The sequence below is a fragment of the Toxotes jaculatrix genome, chromosome 13 (genome assembly GCF_017976425.1).
Source record: "Toxotes jaculatrix isolate fToxJac2 chromosome 13, fToxJac2.pri, whole genome shotgun sequence".
Lineage (NCBI taxonomy): Eukaryota > Metazoa > Chordata > Actinopteri > Toxotidae > Toxotes > Toxotes jaculatrix.
Genome location: NC_054406.1, coordinates 6,171,011 through 6,187,987, shown reverse-complemented (window position 1 = coordinate 6,187,987; position 16,977 = coordinate 6,171,011). Strand labels below are relative to the sequence as shown.

Here is a 16,977-nt window from a genome sequence, read left to right as displayed (position 1 = left end):
TGGCTCACAAAATAATCCAAGCACAGCTATGCAGCATAAGAAATGGGTGGATGGGTGCATTGAGGAATTTCATTTAGCACAGAGTAGACAACATAACCACTTATGAGGTGAATTTGAATTTGCTTAGTAAAAAAAGTTATAATGACCCATGAGAAGCAATCAAGTGGCGTAAATTGGCCTGAGGGCTGATGAAGTCAGATGTGTGTGAGTTGGATGTTAAGAGCAGACCAGCATGCGGCGCTGTAACCCTGAGCAGCCTGAACAATTTTGTTATGCCCCTTGTTTTACCGTAATATTGCCCTTATTTTAGATACATTTAGAGGTAGAGAGTCGGTTTAAAAGATTAACATATGTTAACTTTAATATTAAGAGATATGAAATTTCAGTTCGTGAAGAATGTAGTATCTCTCTCTGATAAAAATTACACTAAATGCTTGAAAAATCATTTTCAAGTGGCGCCTCTATTACATTACTTACCGCCAAGACTAACTCTCGCGATAGTTGCAGCAGCTGATATCCTAGGAGAATAGGAGGGGGATTTCACATGTCAACAAAACAGATAAATTATCACCACACAGGTAACATTACATGTTGTCTAATGAGGTATAAAATGAGTATGAACAGTCACTGCGGGGTTAAGTTTCATGTGGTGCCGGTGCAGTCAAAGGACACACAAAAAAAATGAACGGAGAGAAAGCTGAAGTGTCGTGTGGAGTGACTGTTCACTTAGCTTTGGTGACAACCACTCCACTTTTTCACGTCGGCTAATTAACCCGTTACTCGTCTGAATGCACCAGGGTGTGGTATTTTAAGCCCAGGAGAGCACCAGGAGAGATTTGTGCTGATGTAAAGACCCGTTAAACTCTTCCTGAAACCCCGATGTGCAACTCATATTAAAAAGGCTGAAAAACGTTAGCACAGTGACTTTATCAGTGTCGAATCTTTTTTTACCTCGACTTGTTTCTCGTTAGTTAATTTGTGACAGCTGTGAAGCTTGTAAAGAGCCCCTCTGCATTTTGTTGGGTGTTAAAATAAAGGGTGTTGTACTTATGAGACAAGCTAAATGTGTTTCCAGTATCCTTATACATTTATGTGACTACCGTTTTCCTATGACGTTGGGTTCTGGAAAAATATGTAAATTTTTTACTATTTTCTAATGTGTGACAAACCAAACAACTAATCGATTAATAAAAAAAATAAAAATAACTGGCAGATTAATTGATAATGAAAATAACTAGTTTCAGTATTCAAGACTTCTATTAACTGTTCACTTGTCCTACTTTCTTCCTCTTCCTCTTCTTTCCTTCACATTTTCCTCTCCTACTACTGTCAAACACTTCATCAAGGCATGTAAAGGTGTGCTGGTGGTGGAATAATCAGACAGGTAACTTCACCTGGACCTAGACCTTCTCGTCCATCATCTTCACCATCTGTCTCCATGACAACCCCTCCGCTAGTGTCACCTTTCGGCGGGCAGCCACCGCAGCAGCAGCAACAGCAGCAGGTCCAGGCAGCGCGTGATGTCAACACGGCCTCGCTGTGTCGCATCGGCCAGGAGACGGTCCAAGACATTGTCCTCAGGACCATGGAAATCTTCCAGCTCCTCAGGAACATGCAGGTCTGTCTCACTCTGTCTGCCCACATGCCTGCCAAATATGGTTACAGTCCCCCTTTCAGTTTTCTGTTTTCCTCTCGTCTTTTATGTTTTTTCCATAGCCAGGAGACCCTTATGAGACACTAAATGGCATAACAACAACAGCATGAAAGGAGTGAAAACTGCAATCTTAAGATACAAAATTGTTGAACAGATCCATATAAAAGATAAAACTGTAGAGTATAATTTTAAAAAGCCAAAGGATAAACATGACATGAAAAATATAAAGGAATATACAAAAATAGTTATAATAGGTACTTTGATGGTAACATCACAAAGCACTATTATGCAAATAACAAAACAACTGTCAGTCAATTAAAAACGTGATGCAGGATTTAAAAACACACAGTGCCAGCACACTGAATACTAAATGGAAGGCTGTAGCAAAGCTGAGACGTCAGTGCAGTCAGCCAAAAGCTTAATCAACCCTAGATTTTAACTTCAGTTCTGGAATAGCTAAAAGGACAAAACCACAGGATATAAGAGGCCTTTGACATTTATTGATATTATCTGGCAACCGTTTGAAGTTTTTGAACTTAGCACAACTTTAAAATTGATTCTAAAAGAAATCGGCAACAAGCGTAGAGAAGCCAAAATTGTTGGTGATGTAGGAAAAAAGTTTGGTCTTGTGTGTCCTGGCTTCAAATAGGCCTTTTCCACAGAACACAAAGCTGCCCTGAAACAGTTTAGGCAATTGGTACAGATAACACCAAAACAATAATTGGCAGTTAAAATATTTGACAGAATAGTATAAACTTGTGTTGTCCACCAACCATAGAAAAAAAACGTTAGTATGACAAATATTATTTATTTCCCCACCGTAATGTAATTTGACATGTGTTGCCAAAGCATTTCCAACACTAGCTAAACAAGGGCTCTGCCCTCTTGGCTTTCAGGTGATTCTCGTGTGTTTGTTTGGCTTTGTGTGTGTGTTGTCAGAACAAAGAAGGACCTATTTTTGCTTAGTACATCAGTTCACTGCAATCAAGTGATGGTGGATAGTTGAACTACCTTACAAGTTAAGCCAGTGGATCTCTCAAGCATTTTATTCAGGAAATTAGTCTTTGTATCGGTTTGGTCTTTAGTTCAGATGTAGTTCAGTTCTGACAGAGCTGAGGTCAGCATGAGTTTACCATGGATTTCTGCCTGCTCTTCACCAAGGCAGTTTGAGGGGCCGGTTCACAGCTGGTGCCTAATCTTGAACCAGTTCTGCCTTTCGACAGCCAAAGAAGTGGCTCTTTGCCAGGAAAACGTGTTAGAGAGCGGAATTATCGTGACCAACAAGACCTACTTGGCGCTAGCATTGCTGGGAAAGTGGAGACATATACAGTGACCTAGTGATGTGGCTCTACGGTGGCTCTCTGGCCTGGTTCTTAGAAGGAACCAACACTAGCACCAGGCCAGAACTGGCACCTAGGTTCGTGTAGGTGGAAAGGGTGGATGCTGCTCCTGCCTCTTGTTAAAATCACAGCCAGGGACGGGCCAACCAAACATGCCTCAGCCACAGAATGCACAAACAGCATTGCTGTGACTTGTTTTTTTTTAGATCACAGGCTGCCTTGATACTCATAAAAATTCTTCATTTATCTTCTCTTCCCTGCCTCCCTCTGTCTGTCTCTCTCTCTCTCCCTCTCTCTGTCTGTCTCCCCATGGTTTCTCTGTTTCTCTCTCTTCCCTTTGCTTGCCCTGAAGGCAGGCTTGTTTCATGTTATGTAGGATGTTTATAATCAGACAGTGCTGCCCCAGAGGCTTGTCGATCCTCTCAATAAAAACATGTCTTGTTACTCTTTTACACCCATTGTAGTTAAAAGCCAGTGATGCTGCCTCGGTATGAGAGTGAGAGAAAACATTCACAGTGCAGCAGCAGATTCAGTTAACCTTTTGATGGTGCTGAGTTTGACTGTATTATCATATTGTCATGACCAGGTACCATATTGTTGTAAGATCACAAACAGGTTGTTGTCAGTATAAATAAAAATGTATATGTATTTAGTGCATTAGTTGGAGGTTTTATTACAAGCTAGGGAACAGCAGAGACTTTGTAGTGCTTTTGTCAGTGGGGATCAATGTCTGTTGCTTTTTATTGGCACTAGAAAAATTGTTGGCTTGTACTTGTATTACAACGTTTCTTCTGTGGTGCTTCTCAGCTGCCTAATGGAGTCACTTACCACCCCAACACCCACCAGGATAGGCTCGGGAAACTCCAGGAGCACCTGCGCATGCTCTCTGTGCTTTTCCGCAAGCTGCGCCTCGTCTACGACAAATGCAATGAAAACTGTGCTGGACTGGACCCCATACCCCCAGAGGTGAGACATAGAAACTGAGTATGCTGATGAAATTATTTTTTTATTTACACTTATTGGATTGGAAGAGTTGAGGTGTGTATTTCACTTTACATTTTTAACAGCTAAAACTCATTTTAGACAAATAGCACCATATTTGTTCAATAAACCTCACCCAGTCTGCCAGTCTGAGGTGCTAGAAACACCTGCCTGCCTCTGTACAAAGTGAGCTTTCTAGTTTGAACACAGACTCTGAGAAGGGAAAATAATCCCTTCCTCTACCTCCATTGCACTTAGCTTTGTGGTCATTTTGAGACGTGACTCGTGTTTGTATAGTTTACAGCCGGCTGTGATGTTACTCCTGCATTGATCTGTGTACGCTGACGCAGCTGAAAAAAAAGCAGATATTTGACTAATAATGCAAGTCGACTTTGCGTCCTCTTGACTGCTGACTTGACTGTATCGATTCATCGACTTTTAGCGTGCAGCCCTAATTTAGAACGATATGTTTTACGTACTATTATTAGGGATGCACCAAATATTCGGCCACCGAAAATTTTCGACCGACTTCGACTTTCATCACCGAAACAACATGGCCGAAACAGGATGTTGTGATGACGCAAGCGGAAACCGCGGCCAATGCGAGCTTATCTGGAAAGGCCAACATGTCCGCGGTGTGGACGAATTTCAGTAAACCTGAGAAAGGCACACGGATAGCGATTTGCAAAACATGTATTGTCTAAATTTCAAGAATTGCAATGAATTTCTCCACGTCGGGTTTAATTTATCACCTGAAATGCAAACATCTCGATCGCTGTGCTGATATAGTCATATTTAATTTTACAGTCTTGTTTAAATTGATTTATTCTTTGAAACATTCATATTAATTTATCTAATCGCAATGCCTTGCGATTTTTGTGAGGTTAGTACACAGTCATAGCCATAAATGCAATGGTACTAATAACTGGCATAATAATTTCTTTCGGTGTTTCGGTTTTCGGCCTTGGTTTCCTCATTTTCGGTTTTCGGTTTCGGCCAAGAATTTTTATTTCGGTGCATCCCTAGTTATTATATTGTCCATTGATTGGTACAGTATCAGTTGCTGCTGAGATTCTGTCTTGCCTTAAATCAAGTTATATGTTAATACACACACCTGCCACTGTAGTCAGGTTTAACAGCATGCGGTTGTAACCACTGAAGTGCTGGAACTGCATTTTTAATTTGACATGACTGATTGATGTTTCCAGATGTAAACATCAACACATGCTGAATTAGCTTGTTGTGATTTTTCAGTCCTTTCAGCCACTGCCTCATAGTCCAGCTTTTCACAGAAACTGCCTGCTAAATTAGGATGTTGTTAGTTTAAAGGAAGTAGGCCATTGTTACTGCCACTCCCCTTTGCTCATGTGCACACACAGACACGGCAGCACACATAAACACACATCTTTACCCTGGGGGACTCTTATCTCACCTACTCCCTCTAGGTCTGTCTTTCCTCCGCCTGTAGCAGATTCATTGGTTGCTCCAGGTGAGTCTCCAGAGTCTCTTTACTGCTGGTTACGGTCACCATCCACCTTCAGGAAGAACAGCGCCTCGGCTCAGCCGCACTCCGTCCCTGCCTGCCTCCACAGACACCCAGAAATACACATGCATGTGCACAAATATAGCCCCACGCACAAAATATATTAAACATAGACATGCATGTGTTGCCCTGTAGCATGTCACAAAGGTATTATTTCAGCACACACGCACTTATGCAGATACCCTCTTACACACATACGCACACACTGGCTCACTGGGCATTCACTGTGTAAGGCTCCATGCAGGGCTACAGCTAGGCTATCAACTACTGTTTGATTGGATTTATGACTGCGGCAGTCCCTTCCCAATTTCTACAGATTGGCTCGCAGCTAATCTCTCTCACCAGGCTCCTACTGAGGATAAAGGAGGATGTGGGAGGAGACCAGTCTTAAATTGGAACAAATTTGTGATGGCTGCCACCATGTACATTTTCCGCATTGAATAATACAGTTGCTCCGCAGCATTTTGAATGATCTATCCGCTGGTTGCTCAGAATGACTCTCGTCCGCTGTTCCGCCCCTAATTCAAAGTCTATGAGCGGTTCACTTTGACATTTTCCTTTGCTGTAATGGTGTAAATCCTCATTGAGCCATTACGTCATCTACCAATTTTTCTCCCTCTTCTACCCACCTTATTTAAATGCTCATTCGTTTCCCGTTGCGGCTGAGACCCTGTCCAGTGCTGACCAGCCAGTAGCTCAGCTCGCCGTGTTTGTCTGGGACTGAGGGTTGTTGATTTTGGCCTCAGCATGCATGCCATTTATCATCCCAGAGAATTCAGGTGCCCGCCTGACAGCCGCTCACTATTGGCTGCCCAAAACAGGAAGTGGAATCAATGACTCGGGCAGTGTGACCTCACTGCAACCTAATTAGCAACAGACCCGTTTAATGAACAGCTGGACCAAATGCACACGTCAGCTCTTTCCTCTTTGTCTTTCCAGCTGTTGTTCGTTGCAGCTTTTTCCTCAAACTCTTTCATGCTTTTCTCTTTTTTTCTCTTCTTCCTGTCCCTCTTTTTCCACCTTTCATCTTCTTTCTCTCTATTATCTGTGCTAGATATCGGCTCTCTCCATTACCTTCTTTTTCTGTCTCTTTCTTTCAGTCAATCTATTTGTTCTCATTGGCTTCATTTCCCTCTTTTTCTCTCCAGCCTTCTCCTCTGCTTTTCCTCTGTTCTCATTTCTCTGTCCAAGTCTTCCTCCCCTCTTGCCATTTCCTGAAGTGAACAGCCATGCCATTTCATTGCTCTCGCCTCCTACACACTCACTCCACCATTTTCTTATGATTTTGTTATCTTTTTGGTTTGTCTTTTTCCACCTTTTTCCTTTTGTCTCAGCGAGGCAACCTGGAAAACTTCATTAGCCCGTTCTTGTCAGGCAGGAAACCACATCCATCTTTCTGTGGAAGAGGCAGGGGTTATGACTCACAGAGGCACACACACACACATATGCTGCATGACTACATGTACACACACACACACACACACACACACACACATAATACACTCTCCATCCATCTTTCCCACCCTACTCAGCACATTTCATTTTCCCCCCACAAGCTGCCAAAATCAGCCCTCTACCTTTAAAATTCAATATGTCACTGGCTTCGGTCTGAAATTATCTCATGAAAAAACTCACTTCTTTTCCCACTTTAAAGTTTTCATGAGCTAGAGACAAGCTCATAGTTTGTCTGATATAATATCCTGCACATGTCCTTGTGTCTTTTCTCCCTCCAAGAGTCAGAGTTTACAGTTCAGCATGGCGCTCAGCCTGGAGACTGACAGGGGCACAGAAAGTTTCCAGGATTTTACATCGTTTTTTTTCCCTCTCTCTCGGTCTCTTTGTCTCTTGATTTGTGTTTCTCACATTCTATCTTCCATTTTATGTTTTCTTTAACCTCTTTCTGTCTTATTCTTTTCCCACTTTTCTCCCTGCCCCCATCTCCTTGTAGTCTTCTCCTGTCTCTTCATCTGTTTGTCTACATTTCTGTCTCTTTATTTATTTATTTCTTAAATTTCTATCTTGTTAGTCTTGACTTTGGCCAGCTCCAACTGTACTCATACACCGGTTAGTCATTTCTTCCAGATGAAGCAGCTTTCTTGAATCACTGTCTCGTGTCCACAGGGCCTCCGGTCCAGCTGCACTTTCTCAGGTCAGACGCTGTAGGCAAGAAGAATAACCTCAAGAACTTTGCACAATTTAGATTAGCACTGTGCCAAGTCATTATTGGAGCAAGGTGTATTTTCCCACTGTATGGCAGTTTTTATTGGCTTCTGGTTGTTTGAGAGCCTCCTACTTAATCTGTGTTTGTGTTCTTGTCTGGTATGACAGTTTCTGTTTTGAAAAGGAAACTTTGGAGATTCTTTTTTTTTTTTCTTGCAACAGGAACTTCTTGCCTTCACTATAACAAACTGCTGCAGAGTCTCTTTGCTGCTTGAAAACCGTTAAAACTGGTATCATATGTCTCAAAATTGTGCCGGGAAATGGGTCTGTAGATTTTGAGAGAGTGAAACTATAAAATTGACTTAATGTCAACATAACTGATATCATGCATTTCCTGGAAATGCTGCTGAGTAGCACAGACATTGGACTACATTGACACTGTGTGTGCCTCACAGTCACTGTAGTTTTTGACAAAATCCAATTCTGTGCAATAGAGCTGTAAAGATGATAGAGAACAGCATCAATCACGCATTTGCAGTATATTTCCTTTACGTTATTGATATGCGAGTGCAGGAACAGTGTGTTCTCAAGACATTCAGACATTACTTGATGTGTGACTGCAGCAAGCCCTCCTGCTCTCCTCCTCCCTGAGGTGACCACTAGGGGGCAGTGCGATGCAAAGCAGCAGGCGGTGACCCTGTCTGTGCTTAGGAACGCTGCCTCGCCTGAAGGCTCATGCACATCAGCCTCACTGTAGTGTCAAGCAGACAAGGTCAAGCACACAGAGCGTTTAAAAATGAATTAATCTCCCACTCGCTTTCTTTCTCTCTCTCTCTCTGTCCTGTCTCTCTCTACGTTGAAGAGAGACGAATGAGAGACTCAGCCTGTGTTCGAGAGCTTACACAGAATCCCCATTTTCACTACTTCATGGGAACAAGATTATGAGACAGCACAGGGGTGTACAGCTAAGCACTCAGGCCGAGATTGCCAATACGCACATAGTTCTGACCTATAAGTGTACTCAGCAGTAGGTATGTAGGTCTCCCACTGAAAAACGTTAATATGCAGTACAGTGCTTTTAGTATCTTCAGACCATGGAACAAATAAGAGGAGAGAAGCACATGAGAAAAGTGCATCAGCGAGTGACTTTCATCCCAGAATGAGACGTTCTTTAAGCAGCCACAAAAATTTATGATAATAACTGTTATGACTATTTGTTGAAGGTGAATGTGCTTACATTTGTCCCGCTTACAGTAAATAAGATTTTTGTTTGCTGTCCCGTCCAGCAACTGATACCCTTTGTGGAGGATGACAGCTCCAAACACGAGGACCGCTCAGCCAGCCAGAGCCGCCCTGCCACCGAGGAGAGGAGAGAAATCCTGGAGGTCAACAAGGTATTGTGTTTTATGTCTCAACAGGACAACACTTTAAGGGTTATAGGTTTGATTCCCATCCAGCGGTAATGAAAAGAGAAGGCGGGACTGAAATCATGAAATTTTATCGCAGTTTAACATGATGTTATTTCACATCAGTAAAGTTTTAGTTCACGGTTGAGATCCATTAGCCTCCAGACAGTTTGAATCACATCTACCTGAGCTAACGGGCAAACATTTGGCCCAATATCGTCTTTGAGATAAGAAATAATTATGAGGCCTGAAATTCATTGCGGATTAGTAATTCTACTCACCATCATTAGCCTGAAGCTTTAATAGCCAACTTTCCATTATTTGGATTGCAGCCATCCAATCCAGGCTGGAAGGAGGAGGTTTGCACAAAACAAAATTGAAGAGGTTACACTTGATAAACTTTATTGTCTGCTGATAGAGTTTGTGTGTTTAAACGTGGGAATGATGCTGCTGGGAGATGCTATTAAATAATAATTACTGGGGACTAAATTCATGTAGATTCAAGCACTGTTTGGTGTTCTGTTCTATGCAGCATGTGCTTTATTCTGCTCCTGTGCAAGAGAAAGCCTCTAGTCAGTAGTCTGTATTGGTAACCTAAGGAATCTGAAGAATTGAATGCACTTCTGAACTTGACCGACACGCTGTCTGTGCAGGAGGCAGAGCTGGATGACTCATGCAAAAGCTTGTGTCTCTCTCTGCCACTGATGCCTAAGCAGGGATGGACTGATCCGATCTATTTAATTGGTATCAGTGCTGATACTGATTCCGCAGACCAGGTATCGGCCATATCGTGACTGACGCAAATTAAACAGCTTCTTTATCAGTGTCATTGTAAAATACAGTTACATACATTTTGTCATGCTCTACACACGGCTCATGTCCTTCCCAAGGAACCTTTTGCAAGTGCGCTACAAAGGAGACTCCTGTTGATTGTTGGACCTCAGATCCAAACCTCATCATGGCACCTGTGGACCAGCTAAAGTATTCAGTCTTTCGGGACTCAGTGTGTTTTGTTGTAGGTATTGTGGAACTCAGGAGTGCTGAGGCTGTGGATATGGGCCATCTGGTCCTATGAGTAACAGCCACAATATGTCTGTGATCTTGGTAATGAGTTAAACTCTGCTTTCTCACTCATTCTATTTCTGAATCGGTGAAAAACCTGGAGAGTGTATAGTTTTGTGTCCTCGGGATTGCACCCCTGCTATTTGCTGATGATGGAGTTGTGTTGACTTCATTGATCCACGACCTCCAGCGCACACTGGGGGTAGTTAGAGGAAGTGTGTGAAGTAGTTTGGAGGAGAGTCAGCGCCTTGAAATCTGGGGGCTGTACCAGCAAACTGTGGATAGTCCTTTACAGATTGTTGCCTCGAGTAAAGGTGCTCAAATGTGCTGTTTGAGAAGCGTGGATAAGTGTGAGATCTACATCCAGATTGGTGTGACGGCGGCACTGATAGGGCTTTGTACCGGACATTTGTGTTGAAAATAGAACTGAGCTTGAAGATGGTAGGTGAAACTCTGAGTTTGACCCAACCCTCATGTATGATCATGATCCCTGAGTCGTTAAATTTGTCAAAGCTAAGACGATTCCAACATATCTGGTTTCCGCCACTGAACACATATCATAAAATGGCAGGAGTGAATGACTTTCTGTTGCGGGTATGCTTAGAAAGATTCAGATAGTAGTCTACGTGAACTAAGGAGCAACTCTATACTCTATTTTCCAAATATCAAAGATAGTTGAACTGACCACTGACTACAAAGAGCTGACTTGAGTAAGGTAGTAGCTGATGGTGTTTTTAATATTAACAGAAAGAAGAGATGACTTAGATTTTTTTCTGTATCTTGCGAGTGAGGTGTTCGCTTTTGGAATGGTTTCAAGTGTCAGACATCAAACACACCTAAGAGCTTTTTCAAATTTATTCACTGTCAGATATGTTTTTGCCCAGCTCTGATAGAGAGGCTGTTTTATGACACTCTGAAGTGCAGAGCACGGAGCTTTTCTTCAGACTGACATGCCACGTTGTCAGTCAAAGTCTGAAAGTTTGTTGCTGAAAGATATAAGCCTGAGTCATGTTTTAGTTTGATCCTGCAGAAAAACTAAGGTACATTTGAGCATGGAGATGCACAGAAAGATGGTCTCTTAGATATGAATCGGTAAGATCAACAGTAAAACATTAAGACCAGTCTCATTGTGGAAAAGCCACCCCGTGTTGTGAATGCTTTTAATAAGAAGCAGCAGCAGCAGGAGAAGTTTGATTTGCATTAGTTGGGACTAAACACAGCCACAGTCTGTTCCTACGAATCCCTTATGTGTGTGAAGGCAGTTTGAATCCAGTGCAGGAATGGCAGACCTCACTACTTACAATGAAAACTACAAATTAGAGTGGTAATTACTGAAAGTAAATGCACTGAATGGCTACTGCAAAAAAAAAAGTAGATCATGAACATTATAAAATATGGGGTTTGAGTTCATGGAAATTTTTAGGGTTGTAATTTTATATGTGTTTATTTAAAGGATGAAAATATTTCTGCAAATGGGATGAGATTATCCCACTTACTTTTACTGTTACAGGAATTATCTTTAACTGTGTTGTTGACTAGAAACGAGGCAGCGCAGGACAGATCCCTCCAGTACTTCTAAATCAAAAACATGATACATGAAATGTTTATTTACATGTTAAACAAATAAAATGCAAGAGTAAATGTCTTAATATACTGTATGTTTTTTATTCAAATCCTGCAAAGCATGGTTGTACTTACCACTGGGGCATAACTCTTAACAAACCATGCCCCTTGATTTTTTGGCATTTGCCATCATAGATTATTCTTGCGTCCAGGATTAAGTTTAATCTCTCTCTGGGAAATGGGCCCATCAAGTTGACATTAAAACGCTATCTGCAAATATCAGCCTTGGGTCGATGAAACCTGGATCCTGCATAGATGCAGGTGAGGTAAACAGCCAGCAGCCATGCACAATACCTCCCAGCGGTTTGAATATCTCTCCTGTGGTTATGGACAGTGGAGCATGGCAAAAATTCACGTAAAACAGATCATGCATTATTAAGGTGGCCTTTTTAATGTGCCTCATCTGTCATGGATTTGTTATGGTAGTTTATATATCTGTGTGTGTGTGTGTGTGTTGAGTGAGAGAAAGAGCTTTTGTTTTTTCTTCCGATAGACAAGATTGTGTTTGCATTCACTTTCACACACGGGATGAAGCCCCACTCTGCTTCTTCTCTTTGTATGTGCATTGTGCTGGCTCTGTACAGATTGTGCATGCCAAGCCGTTTGAGTGTGCTGCAATGATAATGGTCCAAGGTCAGGAGTGTCAGCAGCAGAGATGAGAATTGGTTATTTTTAAGAGCTCAGCACAGCTCCCCTGGCTGCTTTTAAATGTTAACACTACAGTGAAACATTGCAGTGAACCCTGCGCTCAACTGCACTCAGCCCCGTCCAAAACAAACAGCATCTCCTTTTCACACAAAGCCTCCATACAAGCAAAGAGTACGGTAAAAGCCTGCTGATATTGTGGCAGATAAATAACTAAGTGCTTATTTCGGTACTTTGAATCCAATACTGGACTGAAATACTGAGATTTGTTTTCAGCATTCCTGCAAAAAAAAAAGAAATATTGCATAGTCTCTCAGTTTTCTCTGTGTGTTTCTGTGACTGAACATAAAATACAGCTCTTGAAAGTGAGAGTAATTTTGTCCTATTAGAGACCTGTGTATGGAAGTGATAAATAACCTTGTTTATGATGTGACCTTCCCCCTATGCAAAGCATTAGCATGCAAATTGAGTTCCGTCAAATGATCCAAGCATATAGAGATCGAAAAGACAGGCTACCGTAATATGCTCGGGGCAAGCTTTCCTCCCATTCTGCAATCCTTAATCCACACGGTAGCAAAATCTTATTACACAGTATATCTAAAAACAGTCATTATACTGTACAACATGTACAGTAGATAGGCATGTCTCATTTATTTAAAAGCATACTCTAAATGCACAGAATACACTGCGAAGGCTGTGTTGATATTGATTTCCAGCCATGTCTCAATTGTGTCAGTGTATAGAAATTTTACTCTAACTAGTCTGCGTCTCTTTACCTACATCTGTGCGATTAATCTTGATTTAATAAGTGGACTAAAAGATAATTACTCAGGATAATAAATTTTACCCCTGAAAAGAGACACAGGTGGATGCATCCTTTATATGACAAGATGGATCAAGCACTTCTGTTCTATTCTTGTTTGGATGAAACATTTCCAGAAATCCCCGTAGGATAAAACTTGAACTTATTGGAAACACACATTTCCAGTCTGGCTCAGGGGTTTCCAGTGTATGCCTCATGTGTTTCCAACATATTTAACTGTGATTTTGCCCAGGCTGCCCAGCTGCACATTAAGGCAGCAGTAAGGACAGCAAGCTTTGGGGAGTTAAAGCGGTTAGTCTGATCAGCAGAGTAGAGATGCAGCGGGACAGGGGAAGCAGATGTTTGTGGCCTGGCTACATCTGCTGCAGTCACTCCAGCCAGATAGGATAGTGCTGGATGAGAGATGGGGGGAGGGGGCTGGGAGGAGGGTGTGGTGGCAGGAAAGAGTGAGGGAGATTAAAAAAAAAGAGGGAGAGGGAGAAAATGGTAGGAAGAGAGCTAAATGGCAGAAAAATGTTATGATAAAGAAGGTTGTTGGAGTGAAAGATGAAAGTTTGTGATAGAAGAAAAAAGAAGAGACAGATGGAAAGAAAGCTTTCTATTGAGCAAAGGGTAAGAAAGAAATGGCCTGTTCAGGTGGGAAAGGTGTTTGAGGATGGATGGATGATCAGACAGATATCTGTGTTGTCAGGGAGGGTAAACGTGTGAAATGGAGGGTAAAGGACGAAGGGAACACAGAGAGAAACAAACAGGGATCAAAATGCAACTTAAAAAAAGACATTTGTGTGATGTTTTTGCAGAGAATGAAACTGTGCATAGCATTAGCAGCGAGGAGTGAGGGGCCTCTTGATGTACAGGAAAGAAGAGACAGGTAAAAGATTGATGAAAGAATGGATTGAAAGATGTGTAGACAGCTGTGGATTGTCAGAGTTAAGCCGTTCCCATTCAGATAGGGTCTTCAAAAGGAATAACAGACGAGTGATGAAATTCAGTTGCAGCAGGGAAAAATAGGATGGCTTCTGTAACTGGATGCTGACAGAGAGAGAGAGAGAGAGAGAGAGAGAGAGAGAGAGACAGACAGACAGACAGACAGACAGACAGAAAAGACTGATGCATAAGTGAAAAGATAAGTCCAAGCATGCTGCAAACTCTCCAGCTGATATGTCACACTGGTTTAGGTTTGCTAGCCTCATATTTCTCCTTAGAAAAGCCGAAAGGAGATTTTTCTTGAAATGATGACTTCTATCAAAATTTAAATTTAAATTCTCTCACTGCTGTAAATAATGAACAATGATATAATGCATCTTCATGGGAAAGGGTGATGGGCAGAGTGATAGGATAGCAGAGTAATAGGATTCTAAATCCATGGATGAGGATTTTTGTACACTCTGTTCTGAGTGAAATAACCTTGGAGCAGACACCGCCCTTGTTACCATTCGACAGAGGAGAGTGATCTGAAGATAGCTGTTGAAGTGTGTGTGTTCTGTGCTCACAAGAGGGAATAATGTAAAGTAGCGGCGTTGGCGAGCCCTAAATATGAATGCCGTCCAATCCCTACCTAATCCCTCTCTACTACCCTGTCCTGAGCCCTGCTTCCGCTACAGACTGCAGGAAAATATTGACACTGCATCTGTGACGTCAGCCAAAGGATGTGCTGAAGCCTGGTATTGGTGTTAACTGATTGCCACCTTCTTTTTCAGTTACTGTATCCACATTTGAGACTTGTGGAGCGGAGTTTGGTAGAATAAGTGGCAACCACCACAACTGAAAGTAATATCCTGAGAGACATGTCCATTAAGGCAAACATGATTAAAAACATGCGTGTCTTTCAGTCTTGATACCCCCTTAATAGAAGAGTAACCTTTGAAAATGCCACCGAGACACTCATTAGAACTACTGAAATTAGCTAGCGAGACTCTAACTTGTTGTGGAAACACACTATTGATTGCTGGACAGTAATTGGGGATCTTCCTATTGCCATCAGGGCTGCAACAAGGGATTATTTTCATTATAGATTAATGTGCCAGTTCTTTTGTCCATTAATCACTGAATCAGAAAATGGTAGAAAACAGTGAAAGATGACCATCAAAATTTCCCAGACCCCAAGGAGACTTCTTCAAGGTGCCTTTGTTCAGCTTGCAGTTTAAAACTGAAGGAGATTCAGTTCACTATCACAGAATCAGCAACCATTTCCATTTAAAAAGCTGGATCCATTGATTATTATTATGTTTAAGTGACATACTTCATGCACGTCAGACTTGTGTGCACCAGGTCTGTTTCCATCACACTTTGTCATATTTTACTTTTTTGATAAACAAACTTTTCTACCTCAACAATTTTTTTTTTTTGCAGACTGAAAATGTGAGTAAAAGCATCTGGATGCAAATGCATCTTGTGACACCCTATTCTACAGTTGCAGTTTTCTCTGAGACGCCCTCTAGCTGCCTTTAAACAAACAGCACCTCAACGCAGAAAGGCAGTGACCCTCGAAGTAGCTGTCAATCAGCCCTGTTTCATCCCATTCCCAATAACCCCGAGGCACATACCCTCTCTCTCTTTTCTCAACTGAAGCCTGAAGTCCACCCCCCGAAGCATATGGTGTTAAACAGGTAGTAGAAGTAAAGATCAGAGTTGGGTGGAGAGGTAGTTGAAGGGGGATGGCTAGAGGAGAGGCAGATAAATGACTCCTCCATGGTAATGTCTAGCTGCTTTATGGGGCGTCCTGGCTGTGAGTGATAGCCTCGCTCTCGTTATCTGTCGATTGGGGTAATTGCTGTTTGTCGGAGTCTGGCTGACGGATGGTGATGCAATCTGCCCAGCGTTGGAGGGGGAGGATGGGGGGAGGAGATGGGAGGCATTACTCTCATCACTCTCTACAAGTGTCTTTACCAGGAAGCATGCTGTGTGTGACAATATGTATTTTGAATTTAAGTGTGTTTGAATGTGTATATTTCCCCGGTGTACGTGTGCCTGAATGTAAAGTGGGATTGTGTGCCTTTTCGTCCATGTTGGCTGTGTGCAGTAGTCTTGTACTGTGTGTCACGTCTCTAAATGCTCACTCTCATGCATGTAGTAGGTAGCGAGTTGCAGTTTTTGTGAGCACGAGTGTGTGTATGAAGACGTAAAGTTTATTTGAGCATGTGTGAAAGTCAACAGTGTTTGCATAAATGTTTAAGATGCATTAGGCATAATTCATTGGTGCCTAATGGGTTGCGATTGCTCAATCTCTGTGCCGCAGACCTCTGGTGCCGTAGAATGTGATTGTGCATATCAATTCAGGGTCCCCAGTCATCCACACTGTTTCTGCTCCAATAAAAAAAAGACCAAATTCTGTGGCACCCAAGTGACCACAAATTACAGCCCTAATGAATATCCTACATTACTGGTCACACGCCAATTAATGAAGGAAAACAAAGAATATGACAAATAAATTTGCCAGCAGAATTTTTCATTGAGCACTAATTTGGACGGAGCTTTGTGTTTTGAGCAGCTTCCATTTTCGCCAGCTGTCTGTAGCAAGTCGTGTCCAAGTCGGTGGGAATCAGCCTCCTTTCTGCCTGCCTGACTGACTGATTGGCTAACTGATTGTCTGGCTGAGTGACGGTGCATTTGCAGAATGGAGGAAGGATGATTCATAGTGGCTCTTTGGACTACTTGATAATCATTCCATCTGGGGCGTGGGACAGGCTGTCTTGTCGTTGGCACATCACTCATTGTTTGTTCTCTTCATACATCCCCTG

At 42.2% G+C, this 16,977-nt stretch overlaps 1 protein-coding gene across 1 annotated transcript in view; it reads left to right on the top strand.

Moving 5' to 3' along the window:
* Positions 1 to 511: 511 nt before the first annotated feature.
* med30 (mediator complex subunit 30) overlaps positions 512 to 16,977 on the top strand; it is a 34,997-nt gene continuing 18,531 nt past the window's right edge. The window contains exons 1-4 of the mRNA XM_041052633.1: positions 512 to 578; positions 1,347 to 1,618; positions 3,802 to 3,960; positions 8,965 to 9,072. Of these exons, the coding sequence (XP_040908567.1) occupies positions 1,439 to 1,618; positions 3,802 to 3,960; positions 8,965 to 9,072 (447 nt within the window). The 5' untranslated portion in view covers positions 512 to 578; positions 1,347 to 1,438. The remainder of the gene's footprint in view (positions 579 to 1,346; positions 1,619 to 3,801; positions 3,961 to 8,964; positions 9,073 to 16,977) is intronic.